Source organism: Anolis sagrei, chromosome 5 (assembly GCF_037176765.1).
Source record: "Anolis sagrei isolate rAnoSag1 chromosome 5, rAnoSag1.mat, whole genome shotgun sequence".
Classification (NCBI taxonomy): domain Eukaryota; kingdom Metazoa; phylum Chordata; class Lepidosauria; order Squamata; family Dactyloidae; genus Anolis; species Anolis sagrei.
Window position 1 is genome coordinate 80,876,427 of NC_090025.1, and position 22,293 is coordinate 80,898,719.

At 39.1% G+C, this 22,293-nt stretch overlaps 1 protein-coding gene across 1 annotated transcript in view; it reads left to right on the plus strand.

Annotated features, from left to right (window-relative positions):
- ALG10 (ALG10 alpha-1,2-glucosyltransferase) overlaps positions 1 to 14,566 on the plus strand; it is a 22,216-nt gene extending 7,650 nt beyond the window's left edge. Inside the window, exons 2-3 of the mRNA XM_060778412.2 lie at positions 1,936 to 2,130; positions 6,594 to 14,566. Of these exons, the coding sequence (XP_060634395.2) occupies positions 1,936 to 2,130; positions 6,594 to 7,649 (1,251 nt within the window). The 3' untranslated portion in view covers positions 7,650 to 14,566. The remainder of the gene's footprint in view (positions 1 to 1,935; positions 2,131 to 6,593) is intronic.
- The last annotated feature ends 7,727 nt before the right edge of the window (positions 14,567 to 22,293 follow it).

The window sequence follows — 22,293 nt, forward strand, 5'->3', positions numbered from 1 at the left end:
GGGTCTCATTCCTCCAAGTACCTTGTCCACATCCTCGGGTTTCACAAACTGAAAAGAATCCAACAAAATCTGACAAGCAGGTGCTTGTGTCACATCCACGGAGACTGCATCTAATGTGGCGTCCAGCCCGGAACGGATCAAAGCGACTTTGTCTGCAAAGAACCGAGCAAATGCTTCACAGCGCGCTGCCGAGTTGTCAGGGCTCCCACCAGTGGGGGGAGTTAAAAGACCTCTGACAACCCGGAACAACTCCGCCGGACGGTTCTTTGCAGACGCAATAGTGGCCGCAAAGAAAGTTTTCTTTGCGGCTTTTATTGCCGCGGCATATGCCCTCAAAAAGGACACAAACCGTGCTCGGTTTGACTCGCTTGGGTCCGATCGCCACACGCTCTCTAGAACCCTCTTCCTTCGCTTCATCGCTGCCAGCTCCTCGGTGAACCAAGGGGCTGGTTTAGCTCGGTTACTTGAGAGGGGACGTTCCGGAGCGATCATGTCAATAGCCCTGGTCATCTCCCCATTCCAGAGAGCGACCAAGGCCTCGACATTGTCGCCTACCGCGGTGGCGGGAAACTCCCCAAGAGCCGTCAGGAATCCGTTCAGATCCATTAGCCTCCTGGGGCGGACCATCTTAATGGGTCCTCCACCCTTGCGGAGGTTAGGGGGCGCAGTGAGCCTAAATCTAATCAGGAAGTGGTCGGTCCACGGCAACGGAGAGATGGAGAGGGAGAGACGTTCAGGCAGGGAATGTTTCGGTAGGATTATGCAGAGTATACCCCCGGTGGCGCAGTGGGTTAAAGCACTGAGCTGCTGAGCTTGTTGATCGAAAGGTCGCAGGTTCGATTCCGGGGAGCTGCGTGAGCTTCCGCTGTCAGCCCTAGCTTCTGCCAACCTAGCAGTTCGAAAACATGCAAATGTGAGTAGATCAATAGGTACCGCTCCGGCGGGAAGGTAACGGCGCTCCATGCAGTCATGCCAACCACATGACCTTGGAGGTGTCTACGGACAACGCTGGCTCTTCGGCTTAGAAATGGAGATGAGCACCACACCCCAGAGTCAGACATGACTGGACTTAATGTTAGGGGACTACCTTTTACCACAGTGATACAATTCTTGGTTTCTTTTCCTTCTTTATGGAAATGAGTGCTTCATGTCTGCATGGCATTGTGGAGACAAAATAAGTTTATTTACTTTAGTAATACAGGCAGTCCTTGAGTTACAAACAACTCATAGTTAAGAATGGAGGTGGGACAATAGGAAGTGAGAGGAAATCTACCCTTTGGAGGGGAAATCCACTTCTGGAAGAATTATTATTGTGGGGAAAAGGTGTCTCCACTGAAGCTTTTATCACCAATTCTTGTTTCCGCAGCAAAACACATTTTTCAAAATCCAATTATCACAGGGACAGAAAGTGTGGTGAAATCTGTACAGACAACAAAACAAACACCACAGGGGTGTTAACCCTTCCCCATGCTATCCAAAACATGTATGTATATATACAAACCTACAGAACGTATTGCAGAACCTATCTTGTTTGTAACTTGGGACTGCCTGTACTTCCTTTTAGATGTTGCCCCTGTAATGTGTAAATTGGGCACTATGCTCTCTTTGATGACATGTATGAATGTCATGTCCATTTGAATCACTTAAAATTCTTCATAAGCAAAAAACATATAAGCTTTCAGACTTTCAGCAAAAACAACAACAAAGTGTGTTGTGGCACTCAAAATATTAATATGTTTTATCTGGCATAGGTTTATTAACTCTTGCCTTTTTCATCAGATGTAGGAATCTTCATTTTTCATGATACACAGGAGAGTGCTGAAAAAGGGGTTTAATTAAATTTATTGATTTTGCCTTCTGTTTTTTTAAAGAATATATTTCCTTAACCACTTGAAGTCACTGTCTTCTAACTTCACCTTTTCCTATTTTGTCTAGTGGGACCCAATGATAACAACGCTACCTGGTTTATACCTGGTGTCGGTGGGAATTGTGAAGCCTGCCGCATGGCTCTTTGGGTGGTCTGGAAGCATCGTCTGCTCGACAGGAATGCTCAGATTCATCAATCTTCTCTTCAGCATTGGGAACTTCTACCTGCTATATTTGCTGTTTTGCAGGATGCACCATAAAAAGGTACGGTACAAATGTACTATGCTTAAAATAGTATTCCAGATCAACGTGACTAGGTTTCAACAAAATCCGGAACTTTGCCTTACTGTTGTAGTCTGTTCTTGTTCTGTAATAACATACGACTTCCCAGCAGCCCAGATTATGATGTTTTCCCATTCTTCTAAAATTAGGAGGAAATCTTTTGGAGGCAGGCTTAATATAGCACCTGTGACTCCTTGACTAAGTGAGCCGGTTTTTATTATTGCTGCAGCCATAACGATATTGGTTGCTTTAGTATTCTGGAAGGAGTTAAACTACTTTTAGCATTCCTAAAGTAGTATTTATTTATTTATTTACGACATTTATATGCCGCCCTTCTCCTGTCGAAGGGAACTCAGAGCATCTTACAAGATATACCATATAATACTCGAGTGTAAGACGACCCGAATATAAGCTGAGGCACCTAATTTTACCACAAAAAACTGGAAAAACGTATTGACTCGAGTATAAGCCGACGGTAAGAAATGTAGCTGCTACTGGTAATCATCAAGAGGTTAAATGTTTTTGAGTATTTACATAAAACTGTAATTTAAGATAAGACTGCCCAATTCTGATTCAACCAGTATGCTAACCTCCTTCAATGTAAATGTGCTTACCTATTACCTATAATGATAGAATAAAATAATAAATGTAATAACATGTAATAAAAATAATAATAAAGTAAAAATGGAAATTTAATTTAATAACAATAGTAATAATAAAGTAACTAATGTAATAACAATAATAACAATAATATAGTAAAATAATAAATGTAATAAATAAATACAGTAAAATAATAAATGTAATAAAAGTAATAATAGAGTAAAATAATGTAAATGTAATAATAATAATAGTAATAATAATAATAATAATAATAATAATAGATTAAAAGAATAAATGTAATAAAAATAATCCTAATAGCAGAGTAAAAACAAAAACAAAACCTTGACTCGAGTATATGCTGAGGGGAACTTTTTCAGCCTAAAAAAGGGGCTGAAAAACTAGGCTTATACTCGAGTATATACAGTATATATACATACAATATATTCTATTATTAGCATAGTACAATATCAGTATTAAATATTACTATATTGTATTATACCATTATATTGTAATATTATTAGTAATATTACATATAATATAAATATATAATTATAATATATTATTAGTATTATATTGCATTACATTATAATATTATAAATATTATATGTATATACAATACATTACATTATATTATTAACATAGCACAGGAGACAAGTTGGAACTGTCTTCTGCCCCCCCCCCCCCCTCACTGGCCCAGAGCAGCAGTTGGTGCTGAGGGCAGGGGTCTCCAGCTGATGACATATGCAGGAGACAAAATGGAACTGTCCCCTGCCCCCCTTCATTCTGGCCCAGGAAAATAAATAAATAAAGTATTAAGCAAATTTAGGGCATAAATTCATTTAATCTCTCACCTTTTTAATCAGAAGTGCTGTTTTCTACTAAGACTGGAATCCTTGATGCTAGATGATGGAGCAGTTTAAAGCCAGGGCCCATTTCACTGATGGGAAAGTAGTTTTAGTACTGTAGTAGTTGGAGCTTAAGGCTGGGGATATATAAACCTATTATCAGAAGTGGTCAGGGAATTCCCTTTTCTGCTTGAGCACAATTTCTCTTTCTTTCATGTAGGCATACATTTGGCCATATTCCCATAATTCTCATCATATTCCTCTTTTCTTTTTGCCTACTGCTTTTCCCTCCCTCACACATGAATGCACACATTTATCTTCTCTTTACACCATTTTCATTCTCTTCCCTCTTCTGTTATCACCTTCACCCTTGATTTGAACACCATAATTCTCTCTAACACTGAGCCATCCATCTGTCCACATACATATGTTCTTCCATTCTGACTTTTGAAAATAAAACCCTCTTTATCCTTGCCTAGCATAGGAATGCAGTAAAGAAAAATACTATAATTTGGTACAAAGTCACAAAATTGAGGAGGAAAAACCCTGGGCCGGACAGGAAAGTATCGGGGCTAAATATTTGCTCACAGAAAAAAAGTATTCTCAATTAAACAGGTTGAAATTTGAGGAGAAAAAACCCAACAAAAATACTGTTTTTAATATATGTAGTTATAAAAATGACAATTAAAGGCACAAAGTTAGAAAAAAAACATTCTCCAACTGCTGTTCTGGGCCAGAGTGAAAGGCGGGGTGGGGGGGGGGGCAGGGGACAGTTCCATTTTGTCTCCTCCATATGTCATCTGTTGGGGGTCCCTCCTCCCCAGCACCAACTGCTGCTCTAGGCCAGAGTGAAGAGAGAGGGAGCCAGGGGACAGTTCCATCTTGTTTCCTGCATATGTCATCATTTGGGGACCCCTCCCCCCAGCACCAACTGCTACTCTAGGCCAGAGTGAAGAGAGGGGGAGCCAGAAGATTGTTCGACCTTGTCTCCTGTGCTATGCTAATAATATAATATAATATAATATAATATAATATAATATATTGTATATACATATAATATTTATAATATTATAATGTAATACAATACAATAATACTACTAATAATATGATATTATAATTATATATTTTATATATAATATTGTATTGTAATAATATTACAATATAATGGTATAGTTCAATATAGTAATATATAATACTGATATTGTACTATGCTAATAATATAATATATTGTGTGTATATCTATCTTGTAAGCTGCTCTGAGTCCCCATCGGGGTGTGAAGGGTGGCATATAAATGTCGCAAATAAATAAATAATAAATACATTCATTTGCAGGAGGTGATAGAAAATGGTTCTTAAGATGATGTCTGTTGTTTCACATACTTAAATACATCATCTAAAAGCCATGCTCTTTGATTGGAAATACCAAGATTATTCAAATGATCGTTCTTCCTGGAATAGACCCATTCAGTGAGACATCAGTTGTACTCAAAGTAAGATTAATTGGAGTGTATATACTCTCGGAAGAACTAACATGGAATCAAACCTATTTTAACCCATATGCAAACATAATCAATAAATTAAAGTTTATTGAAGATGCCAGCTACAGAAGCAGGCGAAACATCAGTAGAAAATGCTGCTAGAACATGACCATACAGCTCGGAAACCACACAATACAAATTAAATTTGTATGATTAATTTATCCAATTTTTTTATCAGGTCCCCCCCCCCCCCCCCCATTTTTAGTGTTTAGAACCTTAAGCTATATTTCAGAGGAAAGTAATGGGTTAGTAAGTTGGTTCTGGCCCAACTTACCTGTCTGAACGTATCTCCCCTTACGAACCACTGAGGACTTTAAGGTCATCTGGGGAGGCCCTGCTCTTGGTCCCACCTTCTTCACAAGCACTTTGGCGGGGATGAGAGACAAGGCCTTCTCAGTGGTGGCCCCTCAGCTATGGAATGCCCTCCCTAGGGAAATCAAATCTGCTCCCTCCCTCCTGATGCTTCGGAAGCAAGTTAAAACGTGGCTATTCGAGTAAGCGTTTACAAATACAGAGTAGCTAATATAGGAAATTGAATGACCTGACAATGGAATTGGACAATGCTTGAGAATGATGAGATGCTGATGATGTTGCTTTTATTGCTTTTGTGATGTTGTATACTGTTTAATGTTTTTATTATGTTTTATGTATACTGATTTGTTGGAAACCCCCTTGAGTCGCCAATTGGCTGAGAAAGGCGGTATGTAAATAAATAAATAAATAAATAAAGGCAAACCATCCCTGAGTATTCTTTGCCTAAGACAACTGTATGAAATTCACAGGCAACTTGAAGGCATAGATACCTCACTCACCCAGATTTGACCTTTTAATTAAAACGCTCTCTCACAGAATGCTGGAAATGCTTTTTTTTTTTTTACAAAAAAAATGTCACTTCCATTTTAGGGATGTTTGCATGGAAAACAAGTTTTTTGATGGAGCACAAAAATTTGGCTCTTTTGTTCTTAATCCGTGGAAGGGGTCACCAACTGATTATTGTTATTGTGCTTATTGGAATGTTATTTTATGACTGTGTTTATATATTTTTTTCTTGATGTAATTTGATGATGTTGTTTATTGTTTATGCTCTGGTTTTATTTTGTTGTAATATGTTGTCCAGACTTGGCCCCATGTAAGCCGCTCCGAGTCCCCATTGGGGAGATAGTGGCGGGGTATAAATAAAGATGATGATGATGATGATGATTATAGTCCTGATCTTTAAGGAATTAATCAATTTTTAATCTTTTATTTTTTTTATCTTGTAGTTGCACAATCATTTAGGAGTGGGTTGACAGGCCAGTAGGCCAGGATGCCTTGTATTCATATATGTTTTTACTAAATGTATGGGCAAGTGTGTATGTTTTGTATGTTTTGCATGTTTTGATATGGTCAAAATTGACTAATCAATAAAGAATTTTTGTTGTTGTAGTCCTGATCTGTTTCCTTCTTTTTGTGCCCTCTGCAGGCTGCCTCTGGCTTCCAAAGAATCTTATCGACCTTGACCTTAGCCATTTTTCCAACTCTTTATTTTTTTACATTCCTTTATTATACTGATACAGGCTCTACATTTTTTACTCTTTTTGCATACTTAATGTGCCTGTACGGCAATCACAAAACCTCTGCCCTGCTTGGATTTTGTGGCTTCATGTTTCGTCAGACGAACATTGTATGGACTGTGTTCTGTGCTGGAAGTCTTGTGGCACAAAAACTCAGCGAAGCCTGGAAGGCAGAACAATCGAAAAGCAATGACCAAAAGAACTTCGCCCCAAAGGGGTCCTTCAGAGAACTAATGATGGCCATCAGGTTTCTCCTTGAATACCTCACTTCATTTAAAAACTTGAGCACACTTATTCGTCTGACTTGGCCATACATCACGTTAGTGATGGTGTTTTTTATTTTTGTGGTCCTCAATGGTGGCATTGTGGTAGGCGACAGGAGTAGCCACGAAGCCTGTCTTCATTTCCCCCAGATCTTCTACTTTCTTTCTTTTACTCTCTTTTTTTCTTTTCCTCACTTGCTGAACCTGGGCAAAATTGTGAATTTTTGTCATTCTGTGAAGACGCATATATTGCAATATACCATCCTCACCGTTGTCTCTTTGTTCCTTGTGTGGAAGTTTACATTTGCCCATAAATATCTGCTTGCAGATAACAGACATTACACATTTTATGTGTGGAGAAAAATCTTTCAACGACACGAACTTGTGAAGTATTTGTTAGTTCCAGTCTATATATTTGCTGGCTGGAGTTTCACAGATGCACTCAAGTCAAAATCCATCTTCTGGAATTTAGTATATTTTGTATGTTTATTTGCAGCTACAGTTCCCCAGAAGCTGCTAGAATTTCGTTATTTCATTTTGCCATATATGATATTTAGACTGAACATTCCTGTGCCATCAACTTCGAAACTTTTCCTTGAGTTCATCTTGTATCTTTTGGTGAATGCAGTGACATTCCATTTATTTTTGAACAAACCATTTCAGTGGCCAGGTAGTGATGAAATACAGAGATTTATGTGGTGAAGTTTTCAAGAAGACCAAATTCTAGGACTTGCTTTAGAAAATTGGAGGCTGTAAACTTAGAAAACAAAATATCGGTGTGTGTATGGGTGTTTTGGGTGTGATTGGGATCGATTTAATAATCTGATGCACTATCTTTGTAATTGAACTATTTTTTTTTTATAAATGTCACTTGTTGAGAATCAGTAAACATAACATCAGGGAGATTTCATTCAAATATCCGAACCACTGTGAATGAAGGGATTTGTTTACATTATAATAGTCATTTTAAATGTCTTACCTTAGAAATGTATGCAATGCATCTCTATGTGTTTACCTGTATGTAACACACAACTGGAATCAGTATAAATAAGGCCAAGAGGTTTTGATTTTCATACTTTTTATGCTGTTTTATCCACTGTTTTTGTTTTGTGACAATCTCCTGTGACATTGCGCATTGAATAACCCCCAGATTTTATGACCAGATTGAAAGGTTGATTTTTCCAGGCTCCATTGTGAGTCAGACACCAAAAGATGAATAGTTCCTGATGAGAAAAATGACAGATGGAAGCAGCACAATGGGGATCTTGAGAAGTATATTTCAAGATTACAGCTTGTACCTACTCACCTGGTAGGTACAGCCAATCCTGCACCAATTGAAGTCAGTGGGACTTTCTTTTGAGTAGACATGGATAAGATTGCTTTATAAAATAGCAGTCTGTTATACCGGATTGTTATAATTAATCTAATAAATGTTGGATTCGAGATTTGTATATGAGGCACACTAAATAGAAGGTGGTTTTGCAAAACATAAAATATAGAATCTGTTGAAATGCATCATTAACTAAGACAACAGTTTTATGTACACCTTTCCAGGATTATGACTCATTAGATAAAATGCGTTTTAAACTACCTTTGAGGCAACTGGGTAGGGTTTTCATCAGTGCTGCATTCCTACATATTATATTTTTACTTGAAATTGTTCCACTGAACACTGTAGGAATTCAGCAGAAACAGATGTAGGATTGGGCATTCAGATCCTCCTTGTTTCATTTCCTTGGCTAACTCTTATAAAGTTGTATCCAATGCATTCTTCTCCATTAGGAGCAAACAATTGGAAACAATGCTTAGAAATAGATGAAGAATTTTTCAAGGGCCTCCACTTCACTTTTTACAGGCTGCCAATCTCTATAAAGTGTTAGAATGATGATTCTCATTGTTTACATCAGGGGTCCTCAAACTAAGGCCCGAGGGCCAGATACGGCCTCCAAGGTCTTTTACCCGGCCCTCGCTCAGGGTCAACCTGAGTCTGAAATTGCTTGAAAGCACACAACAACAACAACAACAACAACAACAATCTTATCTCATCAGCCAAAAGCAGGTCCGCACTTCCCATTGAAATACTAATAAGTTTATAGTTGTTAAAATTGTTCTTCATTTTAATGATTGTATTGTTTTCAAAGTATTTTTGCACTACAAATAAGATATGTGCGGTGTGCATAGGAATTCATTCATGTTTTTTTTTTCAAATTATAATCCGGCCCAACAATTTGAGGGACTGTGACCTGACCTTCTGTTTAAAAAGTTTGAGGACCCCTGGTTTACATGCTTAGCTTTCTATCGGCAAATTAACATGGGCAGCTACATGTATGGTTTCTTTTTGAAAGAATAAAATAGGGGATACAAAGAATTCCAAGAGAAACAGGTATGTTATATATTGAATTGTTTCTTGCAGTTGTTGGGCATATCCCATAGAATTAAGTACGCTTGAAACCCTATTGATTATGTGCTTCCAGATCTGTGTTGGACTGTGGTCATTCATAGAAGGAATATGTTTTTATTAAAGGGAACAAAGTTGATTTGAAGTTGTGTTGTCGAAGGCTTTCATGGCTGGAATCACTAGGTTCTTGTGGGTTTTTTCGGGCTATAGGGCCATGTTCTAGAGGCTTTTCTCCTGAGCTCTTTGCCCCACCCCAGCCATTCCACAGATATATAAACCCATTGTCCTAATTCCAACAGACCTCACTACCTCTGGGGATGCTTGCCATAGATGCAGGCGAAACGTCAGGAGAAATGCCTCTAGAACACGGCCCTATAGCCCGAAAAAACCCACAAGAACCTAGTGATTTGAAGTTGTATTTTAAAATCAATGCACTAATTCTTTTTTTAGTGTCGGGAAGTGCACTGAATTTAGGGAATATTCTTATTTTTCTTCTCTGGGAAATCCCTCAATGGATTATACTGAAGAAAGTAGGATTGGATTGCTCATTGGAAAGCATTTCTAGCATCCCTTGGTAGGTTGTTCTTGTGACTTCAAAGACAAAAGTGGTTGTGGATCTATCCTCTGTTAAAAATTCATGAAGTATATTGACTCTGGGCATGTATTTCTGCGTATCTGGTGAGTACATTTCTTTCACAAAGTTGCAATACATATGGCATAGAAGGTGGATTGATTCATTTCCTGGAACGTGATCTCTGTCGTTTTCCTCCCATAGATGAACAGCATTCAAACCAGAGGGTTTGTTGGTGATGAGATCAAATTGCTTCTTGGTAAAAATGCTATCTGATATGTAAGCGGCATTCAGATCTTGTGTAAGTGCATATTGAATCAGCTCTCCCTAGATGCCGATATTCTTTTGACTGCTCTGACTCAACATCCTCCTCTCCGGTTTCCCTCCCCTTTCGCCATACCGTTCCTGCCATCAAATTTAGGGAATTGTTATTTTATTGCCTGAGACAGCTTGGAAACACTTTTTCCAGTTATTTAGAAATCAGTTGCCCTGTCTACCAGCAAAATCCCATGCAGGGCTTGCATCCTCAGGCAGGTAGAAAGGAGACAATATGGCAATAGGCGTCCCTGCTCTTCTTTGGACTTCAGTCCTGAACAATTGCTGGGCAGCTAGTGAGCCCCTGGTGGTGCAGTGAGTTAAACCACTGAGCTGCTAAACTTGTTGATGGAAAGGTTGCAGGTTTGAATCTGGGGAGCGGCGTGAGCTTCCACTGTCAGCCCCAGCTTCTGTCAACCTAGCAGTTTGAAAACATGCAAATGTGCGTAGATCAATAGGTACTGCTCTGGCGGGAAGATAACGGCACTTCATGCAGCCATGCTGGCCACATGGCCTTGGAGGCATGTTTATTACTGTTATGCTGTTTTGTGTCTTTTTAATTTGTAACTTGCTGTTGTTTTGCTTTTAATTGAAGAATTTTTCATCGCTAGCCCCTTTGCAAGATGCCATTTTCCTCAAAAGAGGCTGGTGAAATTGATCCTTAAAGATTGGTAAATTTAATCCACTGGATGTCTCCCTAGGCCACTGGATACCATCTGGCTCAGTGGTTCTGGCTATTTATGAGAGCCAGGTGAACTTCTTTAAGCCTCATCAAACCTCTGTTGGAGATGATGGAGCAAAGCAGTCAGATCTCTCTGTATATTGCTCTGACTCTCTTCCTCACCGCCATGTCAACCAGAAGGCTCATAATCTGCTGCTTCCTCTTCATTCTCCTGTCCAGCCACGATTTTCTGCAGCAACATTTCCTTCCAAGCCTCAAAGTCCAATTTATGATTAAATTTATCAACGGCTAGATTGAACATTACCCATTTTGACTCGTATTCTCTTTCCTCTTCCTCTTCCTCGTCCCCAAATTCTTCAGTTTTGTACTTCCCATCATCACCACCCCCTTCCTCTTCATCATTTCTTGCCTCTTCTTGGTCAGAGTGTTCCCTATTTTTGTTGGATGCCGCCTCCTCATCGCTACTGCATCCACCTTTATCTTTCTTCTCTAGAGGGTATTTCTGAACTCTGTCCATCAGATTCTTGAAATCCTTAAGAAAGGCAATGTGATCTGTAGTGACCAATGCTGCTTTGATGTTGGAAAGAGTCTTAGCTTGCGAAGCCCAGTCCTCTTTCAAGGAAGCCAAAGCGGACTTCATCTCCTTCAGGTTTTCCTCCTTCATCCCCTGCACAATCTTCTTAAAATTTTGTTCTTTTTCGTCCAAGGTCTGGTGAAGAAGTTCAAAACCTTGCGAAATGTCCTTCAAGACATCTTCAGTTGAACTCTCCAGTGTTTTAATTTGATCTTCCTGTAGAGCTAAATCTATCATGACGTAGTCCAGATTCTTCTTCAGCAGCTCCTGATATGGCTTCAGTATATCCTGGGCGTCTTCCGCGGCCTCCTTAGTGGGCAGGAAACTGTGCCTTCGGTGACAGGGCAGATCCCGGCAGATGAGGCAGATGGGGAGCCGGTCCTGGAGGCAGAAGAGCTTGAGGGGCTCGCCGTGCTCCTCGCAGAAGTCCCCCTCCTCCGGCAGCGCCTACAATTTATGGTCGCGCCCCAAGTGGCGGACCTTCCTGGCCACATTGGCCAAGGCGCGGTTTCGCACCAGGTCCTGCCGCTGGAAGGGCTGGCGGCACTCTGGGCAGGGTGCCCCTGGAGCCCCCAGGGACAGGCAGCCCTTCAGGCATGCCAGGCAGAAGTTGTGCCCGCAGCTCAGCATGTGCGGGTCCCGGAAAAGGGCCAGGCAGATGGGGCACACCAGGTCTTCCGCGAGGCTGGAAGCCATGGCGATGGGGTGGAAAGTTGGCTTAGGTATGCACAGCCTCTCCTGGCTTCTCTCCCCGGGGGTCAGGGCAGGTTCGCTTTTAATTGTATGTTGCCTGGGCTTGACCCCATGTAAGCCACCCCGAGTCCCCTTGGGGAGATGGAGGCAGGGTAGAAAAATAAACTACTACTACTTCTACGGACAGTGCCGGGTCTTCGGCTTAGAAATGGAGATGAGCACCAACCCCCAGAGTCGGATATGACTGGACTTAATGTCAAAGGAAAACATTTACCTTAACCTAGTGAGACTGATTTAGGAATCAGGATATACCCATTTCTCCTATACTTTGAACTCCTGGCCACTTAAGAAGATGTCTCAGGTTTTTCTTGTAATGCTTTGTGGAGCTATGATGTTTAGACATTACAGATTCAAAAGAAAAAAATGGACCTTAAAAACCCACAGCATAACTATTTTGGGCATGCTGTTCTTCTGCTTCGAAGGAGAGCAAACATATGGCAAGAAACCCCTAAAGACAGTGCAGGGTACACATCTTCCAAGTCATCGGGCAAGAATTCTAGCTTGTCTTGTTACAGTCAAATGAGCTTTAGATTTTTATGGAATCACAGTCGCATGTTACGATCTAAGGCTTTGATCTCCATCCCACGTCTGTGTAATCCCATAAGTTAATTTTTTTAAATGTACAACCCCCCCCAAATATGGAGGTTTTGATTGAATAATACAGATTTCAAAATAATGTATGTTAAAGAATCCCACTAAATTTTAAGGCTGATGTCCAGAGTATAGAGTTTTGGTTGTTGTTTATTCGTTCAGTCACTTCCGACTCTTCGTGACCTCGTGGACCAGCCCACGCCAGAGCTCCCTGTTGGCCGTCACTACCCCCAGCTCCTTCAGAGTCAAGCCAGTCACTTCAAGGATACCATCCATCCATCTTGCCCTTGGTTGGCCCCTCTTCCTTTTTCCTTCCATTTTCCCCAACATTGTTGTCTTCTCTAAGCTTTCCTGTTTTAGTAAACAGATAAAATATTGTACGTTTTCTGTGCTAGGTATCAACATTTTGAAATGAAAAAAAAAACATGGGTACTTACTGCATTGTTAAAGTAAAAAGCAGGTACATTTCAATTCTGTTCAAGCTTGGCATGTAGCTATTGAAAGTTGAGCCAGGAGACATGCTGGGATAATGGATATGGTTTCATTTTGCTAAAGGAGTTCATTTGAGTGGTGTATATCGGGAAATATTATTGGAAAGACTTTGATAATTTCACACTCCACAGTTACTTTGTCCTAAGCCAAAATGAAAAGAATATAAATAGCTGCTTTGGGCTCGCTTATGCATTCACTTTGGTGATTCCTCAATGAAAGCTATGTCATGCAAGATTCTGGTGTGTGACACTACATTGTAATGTAGACATTAACGCACAAGGCGATTTCAAAGAGATGGTTATTTGGACACAGAGACCCTTTCTGCAGTGTGATGTTTCACAAAAGTTTGATGCAAAGCCTATCAGAGATAGGGCTTCCTTAAGTTCAGTCAAATTGTTGCTGGAGCTGTGGTTTTGCAAAATGTGGATGTGTTTTTATTAATCTCTATTTTTATCATTGCCCATCATGAGACAAATGAGTGATGTTTCTATGAGTCGGAAAGAACTTTTATGGGGAAAAGCCAGATCCTCCTTTTTCACTACTTTTTATCTTCAACTATTTTTTATTCCTTAAGAAAATCCTTTGACACATGCTGATAAATGCAACCTTTGCTAATTATGGATTCCCCTATCTAAATGACTGATAATGGAAAATTTAAAGATGTTCAATGTATTAAAGATGTTGCTAGCATTTAAAAAAATCCCAAACACTAGCTGACTTACTGTAATTTCACATGGTGGTGCTATTGAGCTATCTTTCCATACATCAGATTTTTTTTAAAAAAAAATAGTTGTATGCTACTTTAGAGGGTTATTGAGGTTAAAACTTTTGATGTCATCACACTATTACATTATATAATTATTTTCAATAATTCATGTTTATTATCGTTTAAATTACATGTCTTTAAAATAAGCTTTTTGAATATCCATTTTTAATAGATTGAGAACAATGTTCAAAAGATGTCGTGTCTCAAATGCTAGTTGAGTAGGAAGCTGATTTAATTTCTCAAAAATTTTATTTGCTTCATATCTACTGTAGTCTCCGCACCACTGACACAGAAAGTATCCAGTTCTTTTTTCCCATATGATTTTTATTGCAAAGATATGAGGAATGGGGAAGGGTACAAGAGTGGATATAGAACAGGTCTTCGTCCATTGTTATCTAATACAAAAAAAGGTTTCTATCATATTAACAAAAAGAGAAAGAAAGAATATTTCTTTTATGATCTAAAACAGAAGAATAGTGTGTTTTGAAACAAAGGAGATAGAAAGGCAGAGAAATGGAAAGTAGAAAGCCCTGACTAATGCTTCCTACCCTGTTTCGGCTGTCGTCTTCATAATAAAAAAATACCCTTTTTGTCATACATCTTATCTTTGGTAGATTAATTTTCCAGGATCCCTTGGATATCATTGGAGATTCTGTTACTCTTATGACTAACTTGTCTCTTTTTTCTTTTCTTGTTATTTCTACATCCCTGTACTACTAATTTTACCTTAATGCTGTAAAAAACAATATTTTCATTTTCATTTCTTCTTCTAAATCTTTGTAAATAAAAATGTAATGTTCGTTTGTGGTATTAACAGAACCCAAAAACCAGTGGGCCAATTGACACCAAATTTGGACAGCATATACCTAACAACCCAATGTATGTCCTTCACTCAAAAATTTTGATTTTGTCATTTGGGAGTTGTAGTTGCTGGGATTTATAGTTTACCTACAATCAAAGAGCATTCTGAACCCCACAAACGACAGATTTGGGGCAAACTTCCCACACAGAACCCCCATGACCACCAGAAGGGTTTGGTGGGCATTTACCTTGAGTTTGGGAGTTGTAGTTCACCTACATCCAGAGAGCACTATGAACTCAAACAATGATGGATCTGGACCAAACTTGGCACAAATATTCAATTTGCCCAAATATGAACACAGATAGGGTTTGGGGGAAATAGACCTTGACATTTGGGATTTGTAGTTACTGGGATTTATAGTTCACCTACAATTAAAGAGCATTCTGAATCCCACAAACGACAGAAATGGGGCAAACTTCCCACACAGAACCCCCATGACCAACAGAAAATACTTAAGGCCATCCAGTCCAACTCTCTTCACCAGGGCAAGAAAATGTAATCAGAGCCCTCCTGACAAAGAGCCATCCAGCCATAGATATAGATAGATATATATGATTCACACACACACACAGATATAGTATCATAGATTTGAAAGGGACCCGTAAAGAAGGACAACGATATGTTGCATATTCCAGAGTAGGCAAACCACGCACTCTCCACATCAACACTGGAAAAGAAACAGCAAAAAATACTGTTTATCCACAAGCATAAAGAAATCACATACATTAGAAATCAACACTTTCTCATTACTTTATTTTCCAGATCACCAGACTGGGCCACAGCAACGCGTGGCAGGGGATGGCTAGTAGTCAACGTAGGGCTGCCATTCTTCAAATTTGGAAGGATCTGGTGATTGTATAAACCTAGTCAATTTGTCCATCTCTGCCATGTCCAACATTTTTGTAATCCCTAAAACTTGGTGGGAATTTCTTCTTGTTTTCTATAGTAAGCATGCTGCAATTACCATGTATAAAAAGAGTATCAGATTTTTTTTCCGTAGTGTTGAATTTGTAAGTCCCAACAGAAAAGCTTCTGGCTCTAATGGTATTTTAATTTTACGATGTTTTCAATGTTCTTGTGAATTATATTCCAATTTTTCCTTATTTAGGACATGTCCATCACATATAGTGAAAAGTTCCTTCTTTTTGATGACATTTCCAGCAATCTTTTTTAAAAAATTTTGGTTTTATCTTTGCTAATTCTTCCACCTATACATCGTCTTGTAGAACTTTTCTCTTTGTCCATAACATCTTGTAAAGTTAATCTTTGTTTCCCACTTTTGTTCCTATTTGTCTAGGTGGATATTATGACCCACATTCTTTGACCATTGAATCATACAATCTGTGCCCAATTTCATAATATTTTATAGAGTTTTGCAATTAGTTTCTTCTTAGACTGGAAAAATATATTATCTATTACATTACCTTTCTAATTGATATACCCATCTTCTTATTTATTTGGTATCTTTCTTGTAGTTGTCTATACTGGAACCATGTTGTAGTTGACTTGAAATTTTTTAGATGAGCTTCATTTTGTTGCCCAATTAATACCTGTTTATACTGATATTATATATACTGGTCTCTCCCCCCCCCCCCCCAATCTCTGTCTGATGGAAGGTTTCTTTGGTAGATGTCCACAAAGGTATTTTTGAGTAGAGTCTTAAGTTGTACTTTTTCCATAGTATATTTCTTATCAGGTAGCTTTTAAAATTACAGTCAATTATTATTTTTATATATTAAGTATCCATGCCATTCATATCTTAAATCGTGCCCTTCTGATGTCAGTAATCTTTTATTATTTAGTGTTATCCATTCTTTCATCCAAATTAGAGCTGTCGCTTCGTAGTATAGCTTAACGTTTGATAGAGCCATAACTCCTCTGTCTTTGATGATTTCATCTTAATTCTTGGTTTTTTTGTCTTTGCAAATCAATTTGCTAATACTGTTTGAAGTAGGTATCATCATTTAATAAGATCAGTATTGTTTGCAAAAGACACATAATTTTAAGGAAATTCATTTTAATTGCAGATATTCTTTCTAGCAAAGAAAGTCTAGCTAGGACTGTCGTTTTAGATCTTTTTGTATTCTATTCCATGCTTTTTCATAGTTGTTTTTATATAGATCCACATTTTTATAGTAATATAGATTCCCAAATACTTGACTTTGTTGACAGTCTCAATACCTTCCCTTCTCTTGAAGATTTGCTGGTCTTGCTGCTGGACATTCTTAATCATTATTTTTGTTTTCTGTTTGTTAATTGTAAGTCCAGCCACTTTTCCCTAGTCCTCAATAATTTCCAATATTTCAGGTATTGTCTTTATGAGCTTTACTGTTATTTTTTTATTTATCATGTCAGGAACGAACTAAAACAGTTGTATTGCATTAAAAATAAACAAGCAAACAAACAAAACATAAAGTTTGCAGACTTGGTATTCTATTAAATGTTCTTTGACCAGTAGCTGGCCACTTGGAGTGCCTCTGGCGTTGCTGCAAGAAGGTCCTCCATTGTGCGTGTGGCAGGGCTCAGGTTGCATTGCAGTAGGTGGTTTGCTCTTCTCCACACTTGCATGTTGTGGATCCCACATTGTAGGTTGACTCTGCATCTCGTGGTGCCAAAGCGCAGTCTGTTCAGTGCCTTCCAAGTCGCCCAGTTTTCTGTGTGCCCAGGAGGGAGTCTCTCATTTGGTACCAGCCATTGATTGAGGTTCTGGGCTTGAGTCTGCCACTTTTGGACTCTTGCTTGCTGAGGTGTTCCAGCGAGTATCTTGCTGGAGCTCCTCTGTTGCTCTCACTACATAATCATCTGTATAGAGATGATTATGTAGTGATGGAATATCTACTAGCTCTGTTAAGAAAACGATGGCACTGTATTGTTCATACCGAACAGAAAATATCTTTGAAATATTAATTAGTTTTTAAAGCTGCAGTAGTTGGATTTTTAAAGATCTGTCCTGAAAGGGCTTGAAGCCATCTGCCTGTTTTGCTTTTTATGTTAAATGTCACATATTTTGTGTTGAAATTCTGATTTAAGGAGTTCCCATCTTCAGGAAAAGTATGCCCATGTGGCATCTATTTGAACCTTGTGCCTAGAGAACCACCACAACCTTCTTTCTCATGTTAGTTTTATCTTTCCAACATAATACACTAGTTATAGTCACCCATTATGATGAAGCAGATTGTCTTTTTTAGATTTTTAAAAAACAAAATATCCCAAAGCAAGTTCTATCCATGTTTAAAGAAAAAAAGCTTGACAAGTAGAGTATAATTAATTTTCCTAGCTTTGTTATGCTGATATTTCGGTTCAATAAAATGAAGTAAGTTCTTTACTTGTGCCAGTTCATGATGCCTGGAAGTCCCACTTCACAGTGGTTTGAAAGGCTTCCTTAACAGAAATACTTGGGACCAGAAGTATTCGGGATTTTGGAAAACCTGTACATGATGTGCTATTTTGGAGATGTGGCACAAGCTTAAGAACAACATTCAGTTATGTTTCATATATACCCTATATACGTATACAAAGCCTGACAATTTTATGCACAATATTTTTAATACTTCTGTGAATGAAGTAAAGAGTTGTATATATTGACCCATCAGAGAGTAAAGGTATTAACAATCTGGATCACACACTTGGATAATTTTGGTTTTGGCATTCCGGATAAGAGATACTCAACTTGTACCATATGGGTTACTGTAGTATCCACAGAATCATTGGTTCAGAATGCTTCACTGATAGGGTTATAATATGATCTCCATACCATTGAATATGGCTATCCAAAAAGAAACTTGGTGTCTCCGGGATTAGAGTTGGGAGAACAATAAAAATATTAATAATATACAAGGCATAAAGGAACTCCTTTCATATTAACCCTGCTTGTTAGTGATGTTCTTTATGACTGCATAAAATGAAGCACTTGAGTCTTTGTTTTTGGGAAATATATATAAGTTTTTATATTCGAATGCTGGGTTTTTGCTACTATGTATTTGTTACATTGTTTATATATTTTCCTTTAATAATACGTAACACAGTACTATGGGTGTATTATAAAGAATTTCCCCAAAACAACTTGCTTGTTAGCATTTTTATTGGTATATGTCTAATGTCTGAATAGATGTCATCTCTGTCATTTTTCACATGATCCGATGGATTGATCATATAATAATAATAATAATAATAATAATGAAACACGCACTGGCAGATTATGTGAGAGGCAGTCAAGTACCAACATTGGTGGAAGTCAATACTAGTAAACTGCTTAAAGTGCAAAAGACAGAGTGAATACCGTAGAAACATAATTCAGAGCAGAAGATAAAACTGGCAAAAGAAGGCTCTCCATGGACAGTTCCTGGGAAAAATTGAGAGCCAAACTGACAAAGAAAAAACGTGGCTCACAAGTGGAACTTTGAAAAAGGAGACGGAGGGCCTGATTCCAGCAGCACAAGAACAAACCATTAGAACCAATGCCATCAAAGCCATAATTGAAAAGTCAATGACCGATTCCAAATGTAGACTCTGCAAGGGAGCAGATGAAACAATAGATCACATCCTCAGCTGCTGCAAGAAGATTGCACAGACAGACTACAAGCAGAGGCATAACACCGTTGCTCAGATGGTTCATTGGAACTTGTGCTACAAATACCATCTGCCTGCGACAAAGAACTGGTGGGATCACAAGCCGGAAAAAGTTACAGAAAATGAACACGTCAAGTTACTCTGCGACTTCCAGATTCAGACAGACAGAGTTTTGGAGCACAATACTCCTGACCTCACAATTGTGTTAAAAAACAAAGTATGGCTCATTGATGTTGCAATCACAGGCGACAGCAGGATTGAAGAGAAACAACTAGAAAAGATGACACAATATGAGGATTTAAAGATCGAACTGCAAAGACTCTGGCACAAACCAGTAAAGGTGGTTCCAGTGGTGATCAGCATACTGGGTGCAGTGCCTAAAGATCTTGGCCTGCACTTAAACATAATTGGCGCTGACAAGATTACCATCTGCCAGCTGCAAAAGGCCACCTTACTGGGATCTGCATTATTCGCCGATACATTACACAGTCCTAGACACTTGGGAAGTGTCCAACGTGTGATCCAATACAACAGCCAGCAGAGTGATCTTGTCTGCTGTGGACTCATCTTGTTGTGTTTCTAATAATAATAATAATAATTATAATTATTATTATTATTATTATTATTATTATTATTTATATATTTATAGACCGCCTTATCTCTCCAAAGGGACTCAGGGCGGCCTATAAATAAATATGGCAAACATTCAATGCCAGAAAATGAAAAACATTCAAACAAATTGCATCAGGGCAAACATATTAAACAATATATAAGCAACCGAATTCTAAATTTAATAATAGACAGAATAACCAACAGTGAAAACTTAAATAACCTATACTGAAATAACAGTTAAAATAAATTTAACACTAAATAAAAGCAGTTAAGAACCATTGTCTAAAATCATATTTTTCATGGAATATTTTTCAGGGTATTACAGATTGTATTTAGTTCATATTTCTACAGCTGCAACTATAACTGTCTGGGCTTTATGTGGCCAACTATAATTGTCTATTGGAAACACATTTGCATTTTTCAAACAAGTGGCCATGTTAGTCTCTTGCAGTATACAAAGGAGGTAGGAAAGGGGAGAAAAAAGAAATGTGACAGCACCTTTAACACTAACTGGCTATTATTTAAGCATGAGTTTTCAGGGATATATATACCCATTAAGACCTTGGGTATAAACCATATTTATACACTTGTGGGAGTGAAATAAAATGTGGCAGAAGAATCAGAAAGAAGCAAATTATATCCCTTATCTTACGTTTTCAAAGGGGTGATAAGGTCTTTCAAGTCTTTCAGGCCAGTGTTGATATGAGAAAACAATAAACTTGCTCATCAAAGTCAGTTTCCGTGAGTTCAAAACTCTCTGAGATTACTTTTGTTATATGTACAGTAATGGGGACTCTTGCTTAAATAGTGTGCCATGAAGCCATTACCTATGTTCATATCTCTACTAATGGATTGGAATTTGTGAATACAATTCATTTCAGCTGTTTCTTTTTTAAGTCTTCATTTGTAAGTTTCTTGGTCAAGGATTTTTCATTTTTTTAATGAAATACACCATGGATGGATGGATCACTATCTCATTAAAATGAACCTGGATACAGGATTATTGTTTCACCATCGATCATGGTATCCTCCTGGGACGTTTCTCCGGGATGGGCCTTGGGGGCTCAGCATTGTCGTGGCTCCAGTCCTTCCTGGAGGGTCGATCCCAGATAGTGAAGCTGGGAGACACCTGCTCGAACCCCTGGCCTTTGACCTGTGGGGTCCCGCAAGGTTCCATTCTGTCTCCCATGCTTTTCAACATCTACATGAAACCACTGGGAGAGGTCATCCGGAGTTTTGGAGTTGGGTGCCATCTCTATGCACATGACACGCAACTCTACTACTCTTTTCCACCTAACTCCAAGGAAGCCCCTTGGGTGCTGGACGAGTGTCTGGCCGCTGTGGCTATCTGGATGAGGAAGAACAAGCTGAAGATCAATCCCGACAAGATAGAGGTCCTACTGGTCGATCGTAAACCAAACCGGGGTATAGGGTGGCAACCTGTGTTGGACGAGGTTGCACTCCCCCTGAAGTCACAGGTCCGCAGTTTGGGTGTCCTTCTGGACTCATCACTTACGCTTGAGGCTCAGGCGTCGGTGATGGCCGGGAGGGCCTTTGCACAACTAAGACTTGTGCGCCAACTGTGACCATACCTTGCGAAGGTGGATCTGGCCAGGATGGTCCATGCCTTAGTCACCTCCAGATTGGACTACTGCAGTGGTTCTCAACCTGGGGTCCCCAGATGTTTTTGGCCTACAACTCCCAGAAATCCCAGCCAGTTTACGAGCTGTTAGGATTTCTGGGAGTTGAAGGCCAAAAACATCTAGGGACCCCAGGTTGAGAACCACTGGACTACTGTAATGCGCTCTACGGGCGGCAGCCAGGTTGTTAACTGGTGCTTCTTACATTTCTTTAAGGCCAGATCCTTCCTTTACACCAAGGCTGCTTTTGACCTTTCGCATGTCCTTTCTGTCCTAACCCATTATACACATGATAGGTTGTCGCACAGTCTGGATGTGTGAGGAATATCATTTTGTCATTGTGATTTATAGCCACATGGACCCTGATGACACAGCTTGGCTCATATTCCTTGCCAAGTCAATGCCACACTCAACTAGGGCAGCCGCTATGTCAGCAGTGTTTTCCACCAATGTTCTAGTCATTGACATTTGTAGAGCAGCCACCTAGAGAACGTCATTCCCATTACAAGATCGACAATTTC